At 43.3% G+C, this 19,471-nt stretch overlaps 2 protein-coding genes across 2 annotated transcripts in view; one reads left to right on the top strand and one right to left on the bottom strand.

Moving 5' to 3' along the window:
- Positions 1 to 3,278: 3,278 nt before the first annotated feature.
- On the bottom strand, positions 3,279 to 15,713 carry meiosin (meiosis initiator). The gene is made up of 10 exons (XM_076274251.1): positions 15,658 to 15,713; positions 15,397 to 15,499; positions 15,165 to 15,270; positions 13,954 to 14,079; positions 9,952 to 10,144; positions 9,022 to 9,236; positions 6,994 to 7,076; positions 6,644 to 6,879; positions 4,381 to 4,470; positions 3,279 to 3,435 (listed from the first exon to the last, which is right to left on the bottom strand). The coding sequence occupies exons 1-10, from the start codon at positions 15,711 to 15,713 to the stop codon at positions 3,279 to 3,281; spliced, it is 1,365 nt and encodes a 454-aa protein (XP_076130366.1).
- A 1,574-nt stretch (positions 15,714 to 17,287) lies between these two features.
- Positions 17,288 to 19,471, top strand: part of qpctlb (glutaminyl-peptide cyclotransferase-like b) — an 11,914-nt gene continuing 9,730 nt past the window's right edge. Inside the window, exons 1-3 of the mRNA XM_076274604.1 lie at positions 17,288 to 17,494; positions 17,715 to 17,861; positions 18,285 to 18,578. Of these exons, the coding sequence (XP_076130719.1) occupies positions 17,288 to 17,494; positions 17,715 to 17,861; positions 18,285 to 18,578 (648 nt within the window). The remainder of the gene's footprint in view (positions 17,495 to 17,714; positions 17,862 to 18,284; positions 18,579 to 19,471) is intronic.

Here is a 19,471-nt window from a genome sequence, read left to right as displayed (position 1 = left end):
GAACATAGACGGAACATTATCGTCTCTACAGAACATAGACAGGACGTTATCGTCTCAATATAGACAGAATGCTATCATCTCTGCAGAACATATACTGAACGTTATCGTCTCTACAGAACATAGACGGAACGTTATATCAGTATCCTGGAGACTCAGCAGATGTTCCCCACAGTCCTACTATGGCCCGGCCGCAGGGTTCTCCAGCACGTGCACACAGCAGGGCTTCAGCACAGCTCAACAGGAACGGTAGGATGTTATGTTAGCCTCCAATCTTTACAGTGAAATGTGGATAAATGCATCCTCCTCTTCTGAGAGCAGCAGGATGATGTGGTTATTTCTTACACAGGATTTGGGTCAGTGTCTGAGCTCAGTGACACTTCAGTCTGGAACATGACGCACAGCCCGGTCCCTCCGTCAGGTACACTGCTGCATCTGCCCTGGAGCTGGACAGCTGATTAATGACCAGCACGATGAGAAAAGAGGTGGCTGGTGGTCCCTGAAGACAGGATGTTCCTTTGAAACAAGTGCGATGTGACAGCTTGGCTCTCTATTTGGTTTCACAGTGAAGGATAAAATGGCTTCGATTTGTACGACGAGCGAGTATCAAGAAATGGGGACGGTACTGGAGAGCAAGTCAGTGAGCCACGGTCCCCCTGAGATGCTTCTGGAAGACTCCACCATGCAGCAGGGGTATTGAACTTTTTACATTCATCTCCAGAGATAATATACAACTTATCTGAATAATCCTATAGAAGTCATATGCACAGTATCCATGTGAAATGTATCGTCATACACAAGTCATATTAGCATATCATGTGAGTGCATATTAGTGGGGGGCCTTAAGCACATAAATAGGTAATTTTGCGCAAATTCATCTAAAAGCGCCAAATTTGGCACAGATGTAGCTCAAGTTCTACTGAAATGATTTAGCTAGGGCGCCGGAGCCAGCGACCCTCGGGGCCAAGATGGCGGCAAATCCAATATGGCCGCTGCCCGAAAAGGGTTCATGGGAAACACATAGAAATGTTTATACGCAGAATTTGTGCGGAAATGTGCTTAAGGCCCCCCACTATATTAGCATGCCATGCGTATGCTCATGTGAGTGCTCTGGTCTGATGCGTCTCTCTCTGGTGTCATGGTAACAGTGAGGACTCAGGAGAGCTCGCCAGGCAACTCTACTATCTGGAGACGATACTAGGGGAGCTCAAGAGTGACCTGAACAAGGTATTGCTGGGATCACATGTTACATTTAGCACACACACTATACTCACATACACACAACTGCACATACATTTAGCACACACACTATACTCACATACACACAACTGCACATACATTTAGCACACACTATATACTCACATACACACAACTGCACATACATTTAGCACACACACAAAACTCACATACACACAACTGCACATACATTTAGCACACACACTATACTCACATACACACAACTGCACATACATTTAGCACACACACTATACTCACATACACACAACTGCACATACAGTTTGTAAACACAGATAACTCCTAGAGATTTACAACCTTGGAAAATAGCCACATACACACCTACGCATACTGAGAACAACTTGCCTGCACACACACATTCCACAGAAGCTCTATGTGGGTTTTACTTCTTCATCTGTGTGTGTGTGTGTGTGCGTGCTTGTGTGTTTGTGCTGTGTGTGTGCGCGTGTGCGTGGTGTGTGTGTGTGTGTGTGCATGTGTGGTGTGTGTGTGTGTGCGTGGTGTGTGTGTGTGTGCATGTGTGGTGTGTGTGTGCGTGGTGTGTGTGTGTGTGCTATGTGTGTGCGTGCGTGGTGTGTGTGTGTGCGTGCGTGCGTGGTGTGTTTGTGTGCTGTGTGTGTGTGCGTGCGTGTGTGAGTGCGTGTGTGTGCGTGTGTGTGCGTGCATGCGTGGTGTGTGTGTGTGTGTGTGTGTGGTGTGTGTGTGTGGCAGGAGAGGAGGGATAAGCTGGTGCTCCTGGCGGAGGTGGAGAGTCTGCGCAAGAACAACCACCACCTGCTGGAGGAGTCGCTGTTCGCCTACGAGGAGCTGCACAAACTCAAGAGCATGTTCAGCGTCGCGCCCGGCAACGTCCAATGAGAAGAGGCCCTCAGAGAGGCAGGCCCGGGGACGTCCAATGAGAAGAGGCCCTCAGAGAGGCAGGCCTGGCAACGTCCAATGAGAAGAGGCCCCTCAGAGAGGCAGGCCCGGGGACGTCCAATGAGAAGAGGCCCTCAGAGAGGCCAGATAGCGCAGCGGAACATTCTCATGGACCTATCTGAAGCGTGTGTGTGTATGTGTGTGCTTCATTTCTGTAATATTACTGACAAATAGGTCTGTTGTTTAGTCGGTCACATGATATAAAATGGAACTTGAGGTATATTCCATTAAGCACAGGGACACGGGTAACATATCAAAACCATGTTTCTTTTATTGCTCCAGTAATGCAGATCATTTAAGGGTCGTCTGTACTATGTATAGACAAATAATCTTCTGATAAAACAGCCAATCATAAGTAGAACAGTCTCCATTGGTTTCCATTATAACCTAAAAAACTAAAAAAGTCTTAGCGGTAAAAAAAACTACTTTGTGAAGTTAAAGGAGATGCAATAGCCCTGTTGACTTCTACTAACACATGAAACAGAATTGCTCGGGATGAGGAAGGAACCTTTGCCTTAATTTTAAATATGAATGTAGAAAACATGTATAAATAGGTAATAAATAAATACAAACCATGTATCACACCACATCATGGAAACATTCAATCCTTTCAGTCTCTGTCTTTCTGATTTCCACTAAAAGAATACCTCAAACATAAACAAATAAACAAACAAATAAACAATGATGAAGACATGTTTGTTTTCCACTATTACAAACGTCAAACATTTGGATAATGTTAATAAAACACTACAAAATAAATACAATTAAAAAAATATAAAAGGGGAAGTTAGGCCTTGCCAGCATAAGGTTACATCAGCCCTGTTTTCAATGAAAATAAACAAAAAGTACTTTATAGTAATGACCAAGTTTTGAATGAAGTTGACCAAAAAGTCTGTAACACAGAGTTCATACAAAAAAGTAAACAGATTTAGTTGAAACAGCCCTTGTCCAATTCAATTTCGTCAGAGAATAAATATAATTCAGCGAGCCAATTCTGTGCTGTTAATTTAAAACAATGGCAACAGGAATTCCCTAAAATGCCCTAAAAGCTGGCCACGTTCAGTTCCAGTGTTTGTGTGTGTGTTCGTCATGGCAACCATGGGCCATGTTCAGGGTTCCGGCTCCCCTCTGGCGGCGGCACACAGGCGTCGGTCAGCCAGGAGCAGGTGCAGTGGACTCGGCACGCACTCCTCGCCCGACTCCTCCTCCTCCTCCTGCACACGCACGTTGCGGTTCTCCTGGCAGCTGTAGCGACGTGCCTTCAGGCTGCAGATGACATGAAGGACGTCACACACACTGACCAGAGCTTCAGCTGCACTAGCTTCACAAGGTGGACTGGCGAGGCTCCCACTACTAACTACCATGTTCATGTTACTAACGTTGATGCGCTCACTCACTACTAACTACCTAATCTGGGTACCCAGAAGCTCGCATGCTGAACAAACTTCTGGGCCAAAACCTTCACAACCGGAAAACAGCTACTTTCAGAGACGCCCACTGATCTCACTTCCGTTGTGTTCATGGGGAAAAGTTCCTACTGAAACCAGTGCGAAATTGCTGCCGATACAAACATAATTGAAGCATGTTTAGAGTCGATTTTTGAAGAAATTGAAGTTCGTAAAAACATTTGCTTTAAACCTCTGCAGAAGTTATGTCTCATTTGCCTAAGCCAAGGCTAGCCAGAGATGGCTACAAAGGCAAACTAAACGCCATTGTTTTGGTTGTTAGTCCACTGTCGGCGGTATTTTCATGAAACACCCAGTACACTTGCTTACTCACAAGGTCTGCCACCTCTCTGCGATTGGATATTGAAAAAAGCTTTGTTCGAAATCAGAGACATTCCCCCCGCCCCATTTTCCTCTAGAATACTAACTGCCATGTTCATGTTAATAAGATTGATGTGCTCACTACTAACTGCCATGTTCATGTTAATAAGATTGATGTGCTCACTACTAACTGCCATGTCCATGTTAATAAGATTGATGTGCTCACTACTAACTGCCATGTTCATGTTAATAAGATTGATGTGCTCACTACTAACTGCCATGTTCATGTTAATAAGATTGATGTGCTCACTACTAACTGCCATGTTCATGTTAATAAGATTGATGTGCTCACTACTAACTGCCATGTTCATGTTAATAAGATTGATGTGCTCACTACTAACTGCCATGTCCATGTTAATAAGATTGATGCAAAGTGGCCACTGACCAGTAGATGCGTCGCTCCTGCTTGGGCAGGTGATGCCAGATGTTCGCCAGGGCCTTGGTGACCACAGTGGAGGGGGTGGCCGGCCGGGATCTGAAAAGATGTCAAGAGCACATTCTTATGTCATTTGTATGTCACTATTAAACCTGTACAATATCAACAAAACATGAATATTTATTTCCCCATGTTAGAGTTGATATGTTGTATGCTTATGAGTTACGCCATAGCTGGTTAGCCTAAGGTCTAAAGTTCTTTAGATACGGATTTTCCCAGACGTCGATGGGAGAAATGAATGGGAAACTTACTTCCGGAAACTAAGCTCTCTCGGAGGAGGGGCGGGACTGTCAAGGTCTATGTATTACTGGGGCAGTCGTGGCTTACTGGGGCAGTCTGGCCTACTGGGGCAGTCTGGCCTACTGGTTAGTAGATTCGTGAGACCATCCTGATCTCGCAAGCTTCAGATTTTCACTCGCAGATCAGTCTGGCATCTCCCCGATAAAGAAAATTTGGAGCAGTTTGCCAAACGAACGTCCAATCAGCGTTGGTTTTGAGGCGGGTTTAGGTGTGACGCAACAAGAAGCTACTGTTCAATCTAAACAACATGGCGACTTCCACGGATGAGATGAGCATAGATATCGCTGAAGTTTTATCCGAATATTTGAGTATTCCTGGGGAAGCTAGGAAGCTAGGAGTCTCTGCAATGTAGCTGGGAGGAATGAAGGACACAGACATCCTCAACGGCCAATTCCAGTTAGTGTTTGGTCAACCCAATCTCACTCCCTACTCGTCAAAGGTCTGACGCATGGTCAAGGGTCCTTGGCGTCAAATTCCAACGAGAAAGGTGTACCTTCTGCGTTGTTTTCCGACGTGGGGGTCCGTCAGATAGACATTCATGTTAATCCCTCATCGTCAAATATAGACGAAAGGAAATAAATGTCCATCAAAGGTGATGCCGTCACGTTAGACTAATGATTTGTTTGAAATGATCTAAAAACAAAAATCGCAGACCATCAGAGCCATAGGCTACCTTAGGTTACTTTGATCTTGCATAATTTTATTCAGCTTTGGTGTAGGTAACGTAAGGTAAAATAATAATAATAATAATAAAAATAATCTCTAACTAAACTAACACGCACATATTTCTGTATTGCGACCATTGTAGCCTACAGTACCCTTGACCATGCGTCAGACCTTTGACGAGTAGGGAGTGAGACTGTGTTTTGTTTGGTAGCACTGAATCTTAGTTACGTAACGAGAAGGAATATGCTTTCTCCAGACGTGTAGCCTACCATGAAAACTTGGTGGGGGATTGTCGTTGATGAGGTTCATGTCACATACAAATAGTAAGTTTAAAAACGTTAACGTTAGCTACTTATCTAACTTGTATGTTAAAAGATGGCATTAGAAGAATGCTTCGTTTATCTGATTGGTTGATTTGGACCGTCTATCACCAACATAGGCCTACAAACCTGATTTACATTTACATTATTTGCCCTCTCTGTGCCCATGTATTTGCCCTCTAAGTGCCCATGTATTTGCCCTCTAAGTGCCCATGTATTTGCCCTCTCTAAGTGCCCATGTATTTGCCCTCTAAGTGCCCATGTATTTGCCCTCTCTAAGTGCCCATGTATTTGCCCTCTAAGTGCCCATGTATTTGCCCTCTCTAAGTGCCCATGTATTCTGTGCCCATGTATTTGCCCTCTCTGCCACGCTCCCTTTCCCTGTAGTGTGTGTATCTGTATCTCCCATTGAACCATAGAACCATAAAACCTTTTGGCAAAATACAATGTAAACCCCCCATCTGCCTTATCAATAATTAATCAAACTGAATTTAGTGAGATTGTGATATTTATTGTTTGAGGTATATTAGGCATTATTTACCAGCCTACTCCATCACTGACTGTCCATATAACCACAGAGACAGCTTCCCTTCCCCAACTCACTGTAGGTAGAGCATCCTGTTAAAGATCGCTTCCCTTCCCCAACTCACTGTAGGTAGAGCATCCTGTTAAAGATCGCTTCCCTTGCCCAACTCACTGCAGGTAGAGCATCCTGTTAAAGATCGCTTCCCTTGCCCAACTCACTGTAGGTAGAGCATCCTGTTAAAGATCGCTTCCCTTGCCCAACTCACTGCAGGTAGAGCATCCTGTTAAAGATCGCTTCCCTTGCCCAACTCACTGTAGGTAGAGCATCCTGTTAAAGATCGCTTCCCTTGCCCAACTCACTGCAGGTAGAGCATCTTGTTAGCTTCCCTTGCCCAACTCACTGCAGGTAGAGCTTCCTGTTGATGCGGCAGAACATGATGAAGCCATTGACGCACTTCTTCTTGGCGTCTGGCACGGCTTTTGGCGGCACCTTGGCCCGGGGTTTCCTCCGATGGCGCACCTTCATCAGCTGCGGCGTCCAGGTGATGTCATCCTGGCCCACCTCGTCCTCATCGCTCTGAGAGGACGTCAGAGCCACGCGTCGCTTCCTGCCCACCCGGCCTGACCAGTCAGGAGCCTGCAACCGCACCATCATCAAGCTACACCGTGACCAACCGAGTGTCAAAATAATGTGATGGATTTGAACATGGACTTGGATTTTACCAGTTTGTAGAAAAAAAAAGGGTCTTACTGAGTCATTTGATTGGCTGGACTGAAGACTCGCTATTTTGGAGACATTGGCCTCAGAGTTAACCCACACGTCCTCAAACAAAGCTGTGAAAAAGACAAATGTAATTAGCATCAGTGCAAAATTATTTGTCTCACTTAAAGTCTACATGCTGAACCAGATAAGCACATATTTTGTCTTAACTTTAATTATGTCTGTTTAGTTACATTTCCTTTCATCACACAACCCTTTTTCTATGAATACCCCCCTAGCAGTGCTGTGTGTCTATTAAAGTCCTATCCACATGGCCTGTGCCTCCACCATCCTGACCAGCACCAGCACATGGAAAATATCACTTATACCATATTCAGCCACATTCGTGCGTCAGCCTTGTGTTGTCAACCCATTAGGGGTGTCACAATTTCGATTTTAAGTCAAAATCGATCAAAATTTCATTTCAATCTCGAACTTAGAACTCAAAGGTAGAATCGATGATGTAAGCCACACCCCACACCACCGCGCAAAAACACACATTCACACACATGTTAAACCAGTGGTCCCCAAACTTTTTCTTCCGAGGATCAGCTCACTATGCCTGGCTCTAAGAGAGGGCCAGCTCACTATGCCTGGCTCTAAGAGAGGGCCAGAGACTCGGCGTATATCAGTAACCATAAATAGCTTAGTGCTGTGAACAACAGCAGTCTACCTTAGTTGAATATTCCATTACATTTAATCATAGGCTATTGCAATTTAATACCATTGTTAGCTGTGTTTATATTGCCATCATGCCATATCAGTGTAAAATGTAGCTCAAATTAAATAATAGGCCTACTAATAAAAATACTTTTGCATTCCCAAAAGTATTAGCAGTGAGTCCCAAAAGTATATTTTATTAAAAATGTGTGAACTCTGAACTCTGTGTCTTTGAATACACAGCACATGAATATCCTACAAATAATTTAAAGTTCTCAAACTCTGAGAATTTTAGGAAGTGCTGAAGTGGTCTGAAATTACCACCATTCTAACTTTCACTCACCTTATGAGAACTTTGTGAACTCTTTGTATGAACATTTGAACGAGTGAATAAAAAATAGAAATAATTATCCCAGAAAGTCACAGAAATATGACTTGAATAGACGTTAGTTAGTTATTAACAATTAATGGATAAACTTTTAGAATACTTTGAGCACTGATGCAGTCAGCATAGGCCTCTTACATTGTTTGCAGGTAGGCCTGTACATTTCATTTCGTTTTCGATGGCAAACGCGAAACAGCGCCAAAACAACCACCAGTGGACAAAAAGAGTATTACATGTGTACTGTTAAGACTCGCCATAGAGAATGAATGGGGGAAATTACAGAGGTTTTAGTTTGACGATGTCGTACTCCCGTGCGGGCCGGATGCTACATACCACAGACATATTTTGGGGGGCCGTAGTTTGGTGACCACTGTGTTAAACTGTGGCGTCAACCCTCCTAACTTTTGGCAGCCAGTTAGAAAGAAAAAACATCAACCAACCGAAATGAAAGCCCGTCTTGCTACTCTAAAATCACCGGTGTGGAAGTACTTTGTTGTTCATTCACGTCAATTAACACTAACTTACTCAACTTAGAAAGTGAAAAGATGATCTAGTTACAGTCTAAAATTACTATAAGGCATAAAATGCACATTGATAAGTGGATATTCCATGAACACTAACCTTGGGTCTCTTCCAAGTCTGCTGAAACAATCAAATTATCATTCTGTGTTGTTTTATTTCACTATGTTCACATCTCTGTTTAATGTTTGTTCTGTTCACAGCCTCGCGGTTGGAATGGTTTCAAAATAAATAGTGGTTTCAAAATAAAAGCCCCCCCGAAACAGAACAAGAAAAGGCCAAAAAAAGCAAACGACATAAGGAATGCATTAATAGTAATATTAAATAAAGATTGAACATCGAGTCGAATCGTGACTTTAAAATCGAAAATGAAATCGAAACAAGGATTTGGAGAATCGTAACACCCCTACAATGCTCTAAGTGTGCGTCTGTGTGCGCGCTAGCGCGCGTCTTACTCTGAAGGTCCTCCTGGCCCTGCGGCAGGAGCTCGTGGCAGACCCCACGTGTGGGGGAGGTCAGCAGTGAGGGGCTGAGGTTCAGCGTCAGGCCCGTCCCGAACAACGGCATCTTGGGCATCAGAGGAGTGGAGCCTGCACTGCATATAGACTCCCCCTCATCACCCTGCTCAAACACGCCACTCCGGTGCTCTCTCAAGGACATCAGTGCTGACCTTCACGGGACACACAAACATGCACATACACAGTCAGTCAGTGATTTCAGTCATGCTAATCTCTCTTGTATCCCCAATTTGTAAACCTTGCTGTCTAAAATAAGCTATTTAATTTATTCACTGTAGTTCAAAACTGCCACAAATTAATATACAGTAATATTTAAATTTTAAAGAGGTATCTTTTTGTCTAAATCTAGCAGGGCAACTACCTAACAGACTAAAAGCTGGCTAGATTGCTAATAGATAGACTAGCTTTGCAGGTTATTAAAATATGATGGGTTCCACCCACCCTGTTGGTGGAGTGAACTGAAGCTGCTCAGGACTTCCATCTTCACTGCTAGTTCGTCCATCACAAGCAGAACAGTGTCCTTCACAAGGAAAGAATCATATATTATACATATTTTTAATCATTATGAAACCACATTATATGTTTTATCATTACGAAACCACATTAACGTATTAATCATATGTTTAATCATTACGAAACCACATTATATGTTTCATCATTACAAAACCACATTAACGTATTAATCATATGTTTAAGAGATGCTCCGATCGATCGGGCGCCGATCATTATCGGCCGATATTCACTCATAATAGTTTGATCGGAGCACTCTCTGAAAAGAATCATATGTTTAATGTTACGAAACCACATTAAGGTATTAATGCGAATAATGATTTAAAAAAGATGGTGTTACCTCCATTCACAACAGACCCTGCCTGCAGCAGACTGAGGCTGCACACGGAGTCTGGGGAGCTTGTCGACACGGAGTCGGAATCGTCTGACACCGGCTCTGTCCAGTTGTGCCCACTCTGCCACATGGGGGCGGGCTGGTCGTCTTCCTCCGGCAGAAACTCTACTTTTATCTCATCATTGTCCAGTTCACTCTTTATGCTGATCCACGATCCTGTTGAATTAGAAGATACTGCATTACTTACCTGCGTCTAAACTTTCTGTGTTGTCACGTTATATGTATGAAGATCATGAATTGCGCACCTTCCTAGTGATAATTTCGTCAGACGAGACGAAATATGTTTGTCGACCTTTTTTTCCATGACTTAAGACGAGACAATGTCGAGACTGCACCAATGTCCTGAAACACTGACTAAGACTATATTAACATGCATTATTTTTGACGGAAAAAGACGAGACTGAAATGTTTTGCATGAAATAAAATCTAAGATAAAATCTCTCTTCATTTTTATCTACAAAATGAGGAGACAGAATATCCAGCTGATACGCCTTCAAAATATTCTGAATGAATTCATGCGTAGCAGCTTTCATGTAGGCTAGGCTACATGCTGTTGCTGCGACCCTGTGGCTGCAACACGAAACTACATGGAGCAAGAGATTTCTGCCACAGTTAGCAAGCTAACTACCTAAGCCTTATGCCACAACATGACATGCTTATAAGTTGCACCTTCTCTCAAATATGAATTAACATCAACCAGAATGTCTATACGAACATTTTTAACAAATAATGTCAACTATTTAACTAGTTACACTGATGATGCAAAGTTCGGGAGCAAGTAAGCTAATGAAGCTAATATGGAAAGTTTGTGGTGTTTGGGCGCATATCTCCATCTAGTGTAGCGGAGTAAGACATTCGTACTTGGGTCAGCAAAAGGGCTTTCCCTTTGTCATGTAAATAGAGATAAAAGAGATAATGACAGTGGTCCAGTAGCCTGACGTTGTCATATTCAATTCTAGTCAGAATATAGTATGAGTATAGTATGAAATAATAGTGCCCCTACCACTCCCATTCAAAAGTAGCCTAGAAATCTAGACGCACCCTAGCGGCGGCAAATTAATTTGCTCAGCTTGTACGTCTAGTATCGAACCATAGCAATTTCTATTGGCTTAACACCGTGGATGACGGCCAATCACAGCGCTCTATTTCGTTAGAGTCTTAAGGCGGGCTTAACAGGATAACGACATCCTGCGACGGTGAACAACAAGGAAGGTGGCTATGGCAAACGAAGAGCGGTTGTTTGAATCGGCGTTGGCGTCAACTTTGGAGGAGTTGGACTTGTGCTTTTCTTTGAAAGTAGATCAACACAATGCACTTAAGTCATTCCTTTCGAAGAAGGATGTATTTGCCGTTTTGCCGACCGGATACAGATATGGTCGTAGCGCTGGCCTATTGCATGCCTAGGCAGTTTGAAAGACAATTCTCTGCCCGCCCCTTGGATTAAGCGAGGTGAATGATTCGATGCCAGACTATACATGTCAATGATATAGGATGGCCCCGCCAGGCTAATTCAAAAGGCCATTTGATCCGAAAACGACAATACTGTCAATCTTAAAAGTAGCGCTTCCGTCCTAATTATGCTAACGAAAATTAAATAAAAGTTTGACTCGGGTATATTCAAAAAAAGACACAAAAAGCCTAGGTTGCATTTTGCTTTAACTGTGCATGTAAACCTATACAGTCTATGACGTAAACGTACTAACTGTGCATGTAAACCTATACAGTCTATGACGTAAACGTACTAACTGTGCATGTAAACCTATACAGTCTATGACGTAAACGTACTAACTGACAAAAAGTCAGAATGAGTCATTATAACTGACGGGAAGCCCTGAGGACATAAAATATTAAAATAAAATATTGAGGGAAATTGAGGTGTGTGAAACACTATTTTACTGAAATGGTAATCAGAAATAATTTGTAAATGTTATTAAATGTTATTAGACTTGGATCGGCATGGGGTACTTTCCATAAGATCATCTCTCAATGCAAATCAAACCAGCTATTAGGCTAACTCTAAGGCCATCCTTAAAAATATTTTTGTTTGCAGTAACAGCCAAAAAAAAAAAAAAATGGGTCGGTAGGTAGGTCAATATTTTTTTTTTCAAGATTCAAAGTTAAAAAAAAGTATAATTTTGGTCATGGTGATTACGTAGGAATGAATTTACACAAATGTGCATATCGTGACGTAACTGACTGGGTCTTCAACCTGTGCCTTCAGGTGCACCATTGCAAACCTCATTCTGATGCAGGTTATATAGACCAGCCTTTCTCAAACTTCTTTGACCTGAGGCCCGGTCATGGCAGACTTTGGGGTCATAGGGCTCATCTACATGTACCCAGAAAGAAGGCTACAATAACTCTTGGCCACGTTATATTGAAATTTGACTATACAGTACTCAATGCTATACAGTGTATTATACAGTCTCTGCTCTGTTTCTAGGGAAGTTCCAAAAAACGTTGTTCTATTAAGTTTCGTTAAATAAATAAATAGCCTTCCAACAGGTTGAAGGAGCTTTGATACCAACGTTATCGATTAGTTTCAGTTTCTCTCGCGCAGACGCGCATTGAATGAATGCTCATACCACCACTTAATTGTAGGGCTCCATGTTTAATGACATCGATAGCAGAAACGTTTGTTTTATTTTTTCGTCGATCCGCGGTTTCTTGATCAACTGCGCAGCAAATTATCAAATGAAGCACCGGGCCAAATTTCACTCCACGACTCCGCGGAACAGCAGTCTCCATGTTGCGGACCCATATTTTGAGAAATGCTAAATAGACCACAACCAATTTCAATACTCCGACACGGTCACCGTTAGACTAGGGGGGGAGAAGGGATGAGAAAAGATCTGGCCACAGTTCTTCCAGAACTTCGTGCCAAGTAAAATCAGTTTGTGTGAATGAAACGAAGCCATAGTGTGACATGCGTAAAACCAATGGTGTAGAGATGACGCCACAGGGTTTTATTTAAGTGAGCCACGTTTGCATGTAGGCAATTTATATTCACAATACTTGGGCCTACTAAAATAAATGTTATTTTATTGCATTTGTATTGGTTGTTTAGAGTAAAAAAAACAATCGGTCGGTATTAACGCAAGTTTACAACCGGCAAGTCGGTCGGACTAAAAGGGGGGAAAAAAAAATATTTGGGTCGGTTCTAAATTGACAGGGTCGGTCGGGTTACGGCAAACGAAAATATTTTTAAGGATGGCCTAAGGAAACCATTCCAATATCTAGGTATGGTGAAGGGTATGTGATGATGTGGGGCTATTTTAATTCCAAAGGCCAAGGGAACTTTATCAGGATGCATATTACCCTGGACTTTAAAAATATAAATCTGCCTGCCTCTATGGGAATTTAACATAGGGGTCAACTTTAGTATGGGTGTGCTAACTTTGTAACGTGACTGTATGTACAGTAGATCATGCGTTGCTGTGCATTATGTGTATGAAGATCATGAATTCAGGGTTCCTACACATTTTGCATTTCAAAATTCCATACTTTTTCCATACTCAAATTTCCAAACTTCTCGGTAGATTTTTCTGACCATATTCTCGACATTGCGGCCATTTCTGGTTTGGGATAACTCGGTGAAAACAAAGGTATGGACAACTGAAGTGAATTAAAAAATGATACTTAATATTCGTCCATTTAGCTGGGTCATTTTTAGTTGTATCTTAGTTGTATCATAGTTGTATCTTGACGATGGGGACTGACAGTTAAGCTGCACAACAGTAGGAATGGTTCATTATGACCTGAGTGAAGTGATTAGTACTGCAAATGCAATAGTCTGGAAACACAAATATTTCTCCATACCCTTGTTTTTTTTTTCATACTTATCCAGACCTGGAAATTACTAAAATAAACTTCCATACTTTTCCAGGTTTTCCATACTGCGTAGGAACCCTGTGAATTGTGTTGCTGTTCGCAGGTTAGGGTTAGGTTGTGCACATGTTTCTCACCTGCGGGGAGTTCGGAGCCTCTCTGCGAACGAGCACACAGGCGCTGGCGTTTGCGTTTGGCCTGAAGAGGAGGTGGCGGTGATTCAGGTTCGGACACGATACTGTCCTCACTCTCCGATTCAGATTCTATACAGTCAACAATATCATCACAAGGTGTAGAGAGAACAGCAGGTGTTTTAATTATCACAATGCATGTCACTGATTCTCCCCCTATAAAGCTAATGTACACCTCTAGGCCTACTACATACGTTACTACATTTACATCTGCAACTACATCTCTATACTTACACTTGTACTGGCCTCACAACTACACACATAGGCTCCGACTAACACATAACACAACTACACACATAGGCTCCGACTAACACAACTACACACGTAGGCTACGACTAACACAACTACACACATAGGCTACGACTAACACAACTACACACATAGGCTACGACTAACACAACTACACACATAGGCTACGACTAACACAACTACTCACATAGGCTCCGACTAACACAACTACACACATAGGCTACGACTAACACAACTACACACATAGGCTACGACTAACACAACTACACACATAGGCTACTGCTAACACATAACACAACTCACATGTAGGCTACTACTAACACATAACACAACTCACATGTAGGCTACTACTAACACATAACACAACTCACACGTAAGATACTACTAACACATAACACAACTGCACACCTAGGCTACTACTAACACATAACACAATTCACATGTAGGCTACTACTAACACATAACACAACTCACATGTAGGCTACTACTAACACATAACACAACTAGACATTACACATCTGAGTCAACTACACACGTAGGCTACTGCTAACACATAACACAACTACACACTTAGGCTACTACTAACACATAACACAACTACACATGTAGGCTACTACTAACACATAACACACCTACACATGTAGGCTACTACTAACACATAACACAACTCACATGTAGGCTACTACTAACACATCTGACACACATTACTAATCAACTCTCATGTACTGGCCTTGCAACTACAGATTTACTACTAACACATAACGGAATGGAATGATTAGACATTACACATTTAAGTCAACTAAAAATATTTAATGGTTTGCGAACTCACTGAACACAACTTTTCAGATTTAAACGGCCATTACTGTAGGTTACAACACAGCAGTGCATAGTGTATAGAGGTGACTGACCTGTTTCATTAACTGGTAGGCAACCAGGGGGCAGGCGAGCCTGCAGATTCTCTATATGTGTCTGGAGGAATTCAAAGTACCACAGCATGTGGACCAGCGTTTCTTTCTGTGAACAGATACACAAAACATCATACAGAAATACTGCAATGAATTAAAACGTTGAGTTTTGACATAGCACAAGGTCAGTCAGAGGTTGAGAAGGACAGAGAGTCATTGCACAACAGTACTATACCTTCGTGAGTCCTCTACCATGCATCGTGTCAGAAATGGGAAGTAAACTTGCAATTTCTCTTAGGTTGTTATTCCAATTTGTGCCGCAAGCGTGCTGCACCACACTGAGAATTACACAGAGTAATATTAGCATACATGAAGTTTGTTTTGAATGTGTGCTAACTGTTCACAGGCGGTACACAAACACAATCTGTATTTACTATGTATCTTTTAAACACAAATAGGCCACACAGCATTAATTGAAATATAAGCTTTTACTTACTGCCTTCTTCTCCTTTGAGGCTTGGCCCTTTGCCCGGCAGCGTTAGTCCTTGCCATTTAAAAATCCTGGTTGCTGAAATTCTCGCTGAAAAGTTAGGGAAATGCTGTTAAATTATGTCACAAATAATCAGTTTTAAATCTTTCTTCTGTTTAGTAAAATTTCACTTCAGTAGTGACACTTTCTGATATTATCCACTAACGTTTAACGTTAACGTGAAAAGGTTCAAATATGACAGTTAGAATAAGCTAACCTAATCCTATCACTGACTTCAGCTAACTGAAACTATCGTTAGCTAGAAAGACTGCTAGCTAGAAAAATGATGTAGATCGACTTCTACGAAAAAAGCTTGGTCCCACAGGTTGTTTATAATATTAGACATTATTTAAGAAGAAACAGACGACTTGCTTTGTCATTTAGAAATGTTATTTGCTTACCAGTCGCAGATAGAAAAAATTAAAGTCTCGGTCGACAAATCTGCCTGGAAAAAAGTTTTGTGCCTAGGTTGCCACGAACCACCATTGGTTCAGGCTGGAAATTTCAGAATGTGACAGAACCAATCAAAACACATGTGCATGCATTCGAAATTCTTCTTGCAAACTGAGTGGACACTGGAGAGGTTCAAGAAGCTTATTGGTTGCTGGCGTTGCTGCATGGTTGCTTAGCGGAAAGAATTCTTAATCTTATTTTGAGCGGGTTAATCGATTTTGGAACACTGAAATAAAATCTCTCTGTGTTAAATGCATAATAAATGAATAAAGGCTAACTTTTTTCAATCTCAATCAAATCAAACAATATGTTGTGTTTTTCTTGTACTGCAGGTCGTTATTGTTCGACCAAATCAAATGTATTTAGTTATGTACATTGTCATAATCATTCAAATTAAAATAATTAATAGAGCAAATGAAATGTTTCACTTTTGAAACCAGTGACAGCTGCTCCATCAGTGAGCTGTGTGCAGTGTAGCCACAGGACACCCGCCCGTAACCTCCATCAAGAGGAGCCTAGTCCATCGCAGTCAGTGAGAAGTAGCCACAGGACACCCGCCCGTAACCTCCATCAAGAGGAGCCTATTCATCGCAGTCAGTGAGAAGTAGCCACAGCAGTGCTGCGTAGATTGGTTCAGTCTCGCACCGATTTTTTGAAACATAGGATATACATATTGCCCGGAATGACAGTGCAATACAGGATCAATTCAAAAAGGACTATGATCTCCAGAATATCAAAAACGCCTAAATAGACAACTCCAAGGTAGGACATGCATCAGATACTGTTAAAGAAATGTGAATGACAGGAGGCTATGCTTTCTCATCTGCAAAACCACGGCGTGAAGTTATCACTCGGATTTTTGCGCAGTCAGTTTTTGTCGTGAGAGCTAATAGTCAAGGAGGGAAAAAACGTGTGACAGTTAACGTTAACGCTCTCTATGATTCATTAGTGTTGACGACATACAATGTCAAAAGTACCGGGAGGATGTAACGGTATCCAGGGATGCTGGCTGTCGTGGGCTCCGTAGACTAAATAGGTCTCACGGTTCGGGTGGTACACTACGCAGAAAGTATGCTTGTAATATTTCGTCATGTCTTGTTCGCTAAGCATTTAATCGTTGTAATTTAGCGTTCCTTGATCTGGGATGAGGCTGCGGTACCGAGCTGTGCCGCTCCGACTCGGCAAGGCGATCTGTCGATGCGACCAGCCGCGGATCCATCGCGTGAGAGCCGTGTTCTTCTGCCTATGGGGTCTGCTGGTGCTCGCCTTGGCTCTCGGCTTCTCTCTCTCCAGCAGCGACACCGACAGCGACCAAGTTCTCATCCACATACCTGACCTGACGAAGGACAAGGTAATTAACTATAATAGGCTATCGCAAATTTCTGCATTGCATGTAACCAGGCTCTTTCCATTTAAAAAAAATAATGATTTGTTTTAGTATTGCGTAGGAATAACCTATGATGTAATAGGTAATTGTTTAGTTTAAACAGTAATGAGCAACTTATTTAGCTTATATCGCACTTTACACACACAGAGTTCAGGAGGATAACTCTTTCTCTTTCTTCACTCAGCTTTCTCACAGACCTCGGAAGCGCACGGTAGCCCTGGTGCGTAGGCTTGTGTCCCAGGTGGACGGCCAGAGGTTGTGGCATGCGTTCCTCCAGCCCCTCCTTATCGAGAGACAGCCTGGTAGCAAGGGGAGTCGCGCTGTGCGTAAGGTCAGCCACTCGCCTCTCAGCACTCGAAATAAGACTGCACGTTTAAGAGCTAATTAGATGCTGCTAACATGGTACACTGTACAACAGTAGGTCTCTGTTAATAGTAGTTATGCCAGGCATGTTGTGCCTATGTCTTTGTAGAAAAACTGGTCATGGACACACCGTCACCACAGTCCTGCATGCTAAATACAACTAGACATTTATTTAAGGGCTAAGTATGCTTGTGCCTTGTGGTGTAGCAGTAGCATAGTATGCAAAGGTGAACACCTGGGACTGTTCACTCTGCGTTATGCTGATAGGATTTATTCCTGATTGCACTGCTCTGCTGTGTGTGTAGAATAGCGCTCAGATTATGTGGACACAGCATCACCACATTCCTACGCTGTGATACAATTCCATTATTTTCTTCTTGTGCCCAATCAGCACATCTCCTCGCGACTGTACACACTGTCAGCTGGCTGGACAGTGGAGTTTGACTCGTTCAACCACGCCACCCCTCGCGGCCCCATCAACTTCTCCAACATCCTGGCCGTGCTGGACCCACTGGCCCCCCGCAGGCTCCTGCTGGCCTGCCACTACGACACCAAGGCGCTGCGCCTCTCTCCCAGCGGCTCGCTCAAGGTGTTCGTGGGCGCCAGCGACTCGGCCGTCCCCTGTGCCATGATCCTGGAGCTGGTGACAGCGCTGGACGAATACCTCAGGGTGCTGAAACAGCAGGTAGGTGCTGAGACGTGGTAGACAGAGGGGTGGAGGGCAGATGAGAGGGTCAGAGGGGTAGATGAGAGGGTCAGAGGGGTAGATGAGAGGAGTGGAGGGCAGATGAGAGGGGTAGATAGAAGGGTGGAGGGCACATGAGAGGGTCAGAGGGCAGATGGAAAGATGATTGCTCTGTAAGGTTGGCTTCCACTGGCTATAGCTTGGATTGTGTATAAGTCTTTGGCATGTGTATGAAGACCACTCAAACGTGTCATACAATTGAACTCAAATGCATAGTAAAGAACTGAAGCTACTCAGCTGTTTTCAGTGAATGTGACTCTTCTGGGCCGTTGTTGTGCCACTGTGCCCCAGAGGTGCTGTTCCATTTGACTGGGACCCCTTTCAGCTGGGTAGAGTAGCATGTGACGTGACTTACGGCTTCCTGTAGAGCTGAAGCCGCTCGTTGTGCTTGTGCCAGTTGGCATAAATAATGGTGAGTGAGGGATTGATTAAAAAGCTCTGAGTCAGCGCCACTCCTTCACCACCCCCCTGGCACCCTTTACCTCCTCATTCTACACTCCGCTGGGCACAGACACTGGCACAGTTTTACAGCTGCAGTGTCTTACCCCTGCAGTGTGTTAGCTGTGCCCGCTGGGCACAGACACTGGCACAGTTTTACAGCTGCAGTGTCTTACCCCTGCAGTGTGTTAGCTGTGCCCGCTGGGCACAGACACTGGCACAGTTTTACAGCTGCAGTGTCTTACCCCTGCAGTGTGTTAGCTGTGCCCGCTGGGCACAGACACTGGCACAGTTGTACCGCTGCCCACTTCACCAGCCCGCTCAGCCTCCTCTCAGATCACTTTTCCACCAGCGCAGCTCTGGGGTTCGGAGTCGGTGCTTGTGCCAGTTTGGTG

The sequence above is a fragment of the Alosa pseudoharengus genome, unplaced genomic scaffold (assembly GCF_046254945.1).
Source record: "Alosa pseudoharengus isolate Yale_2024_CS ecotype anadromous, Long Island Sound unplaced genomic scaffold, YU_APseudo_1.1 YU_APseudo_1.1_scf_8, whole genome shotgun sequence".
NCBI classification, from domain to species: Eukaryota; Metazoa; Chordata; class Actinopteri; order Clupeiformes; family Clupeidae; genus Alosa; species Alosa pseudoharengus.
This window is presented reverse-complemented; position numbering and strand designations above follow the sequence as displayed.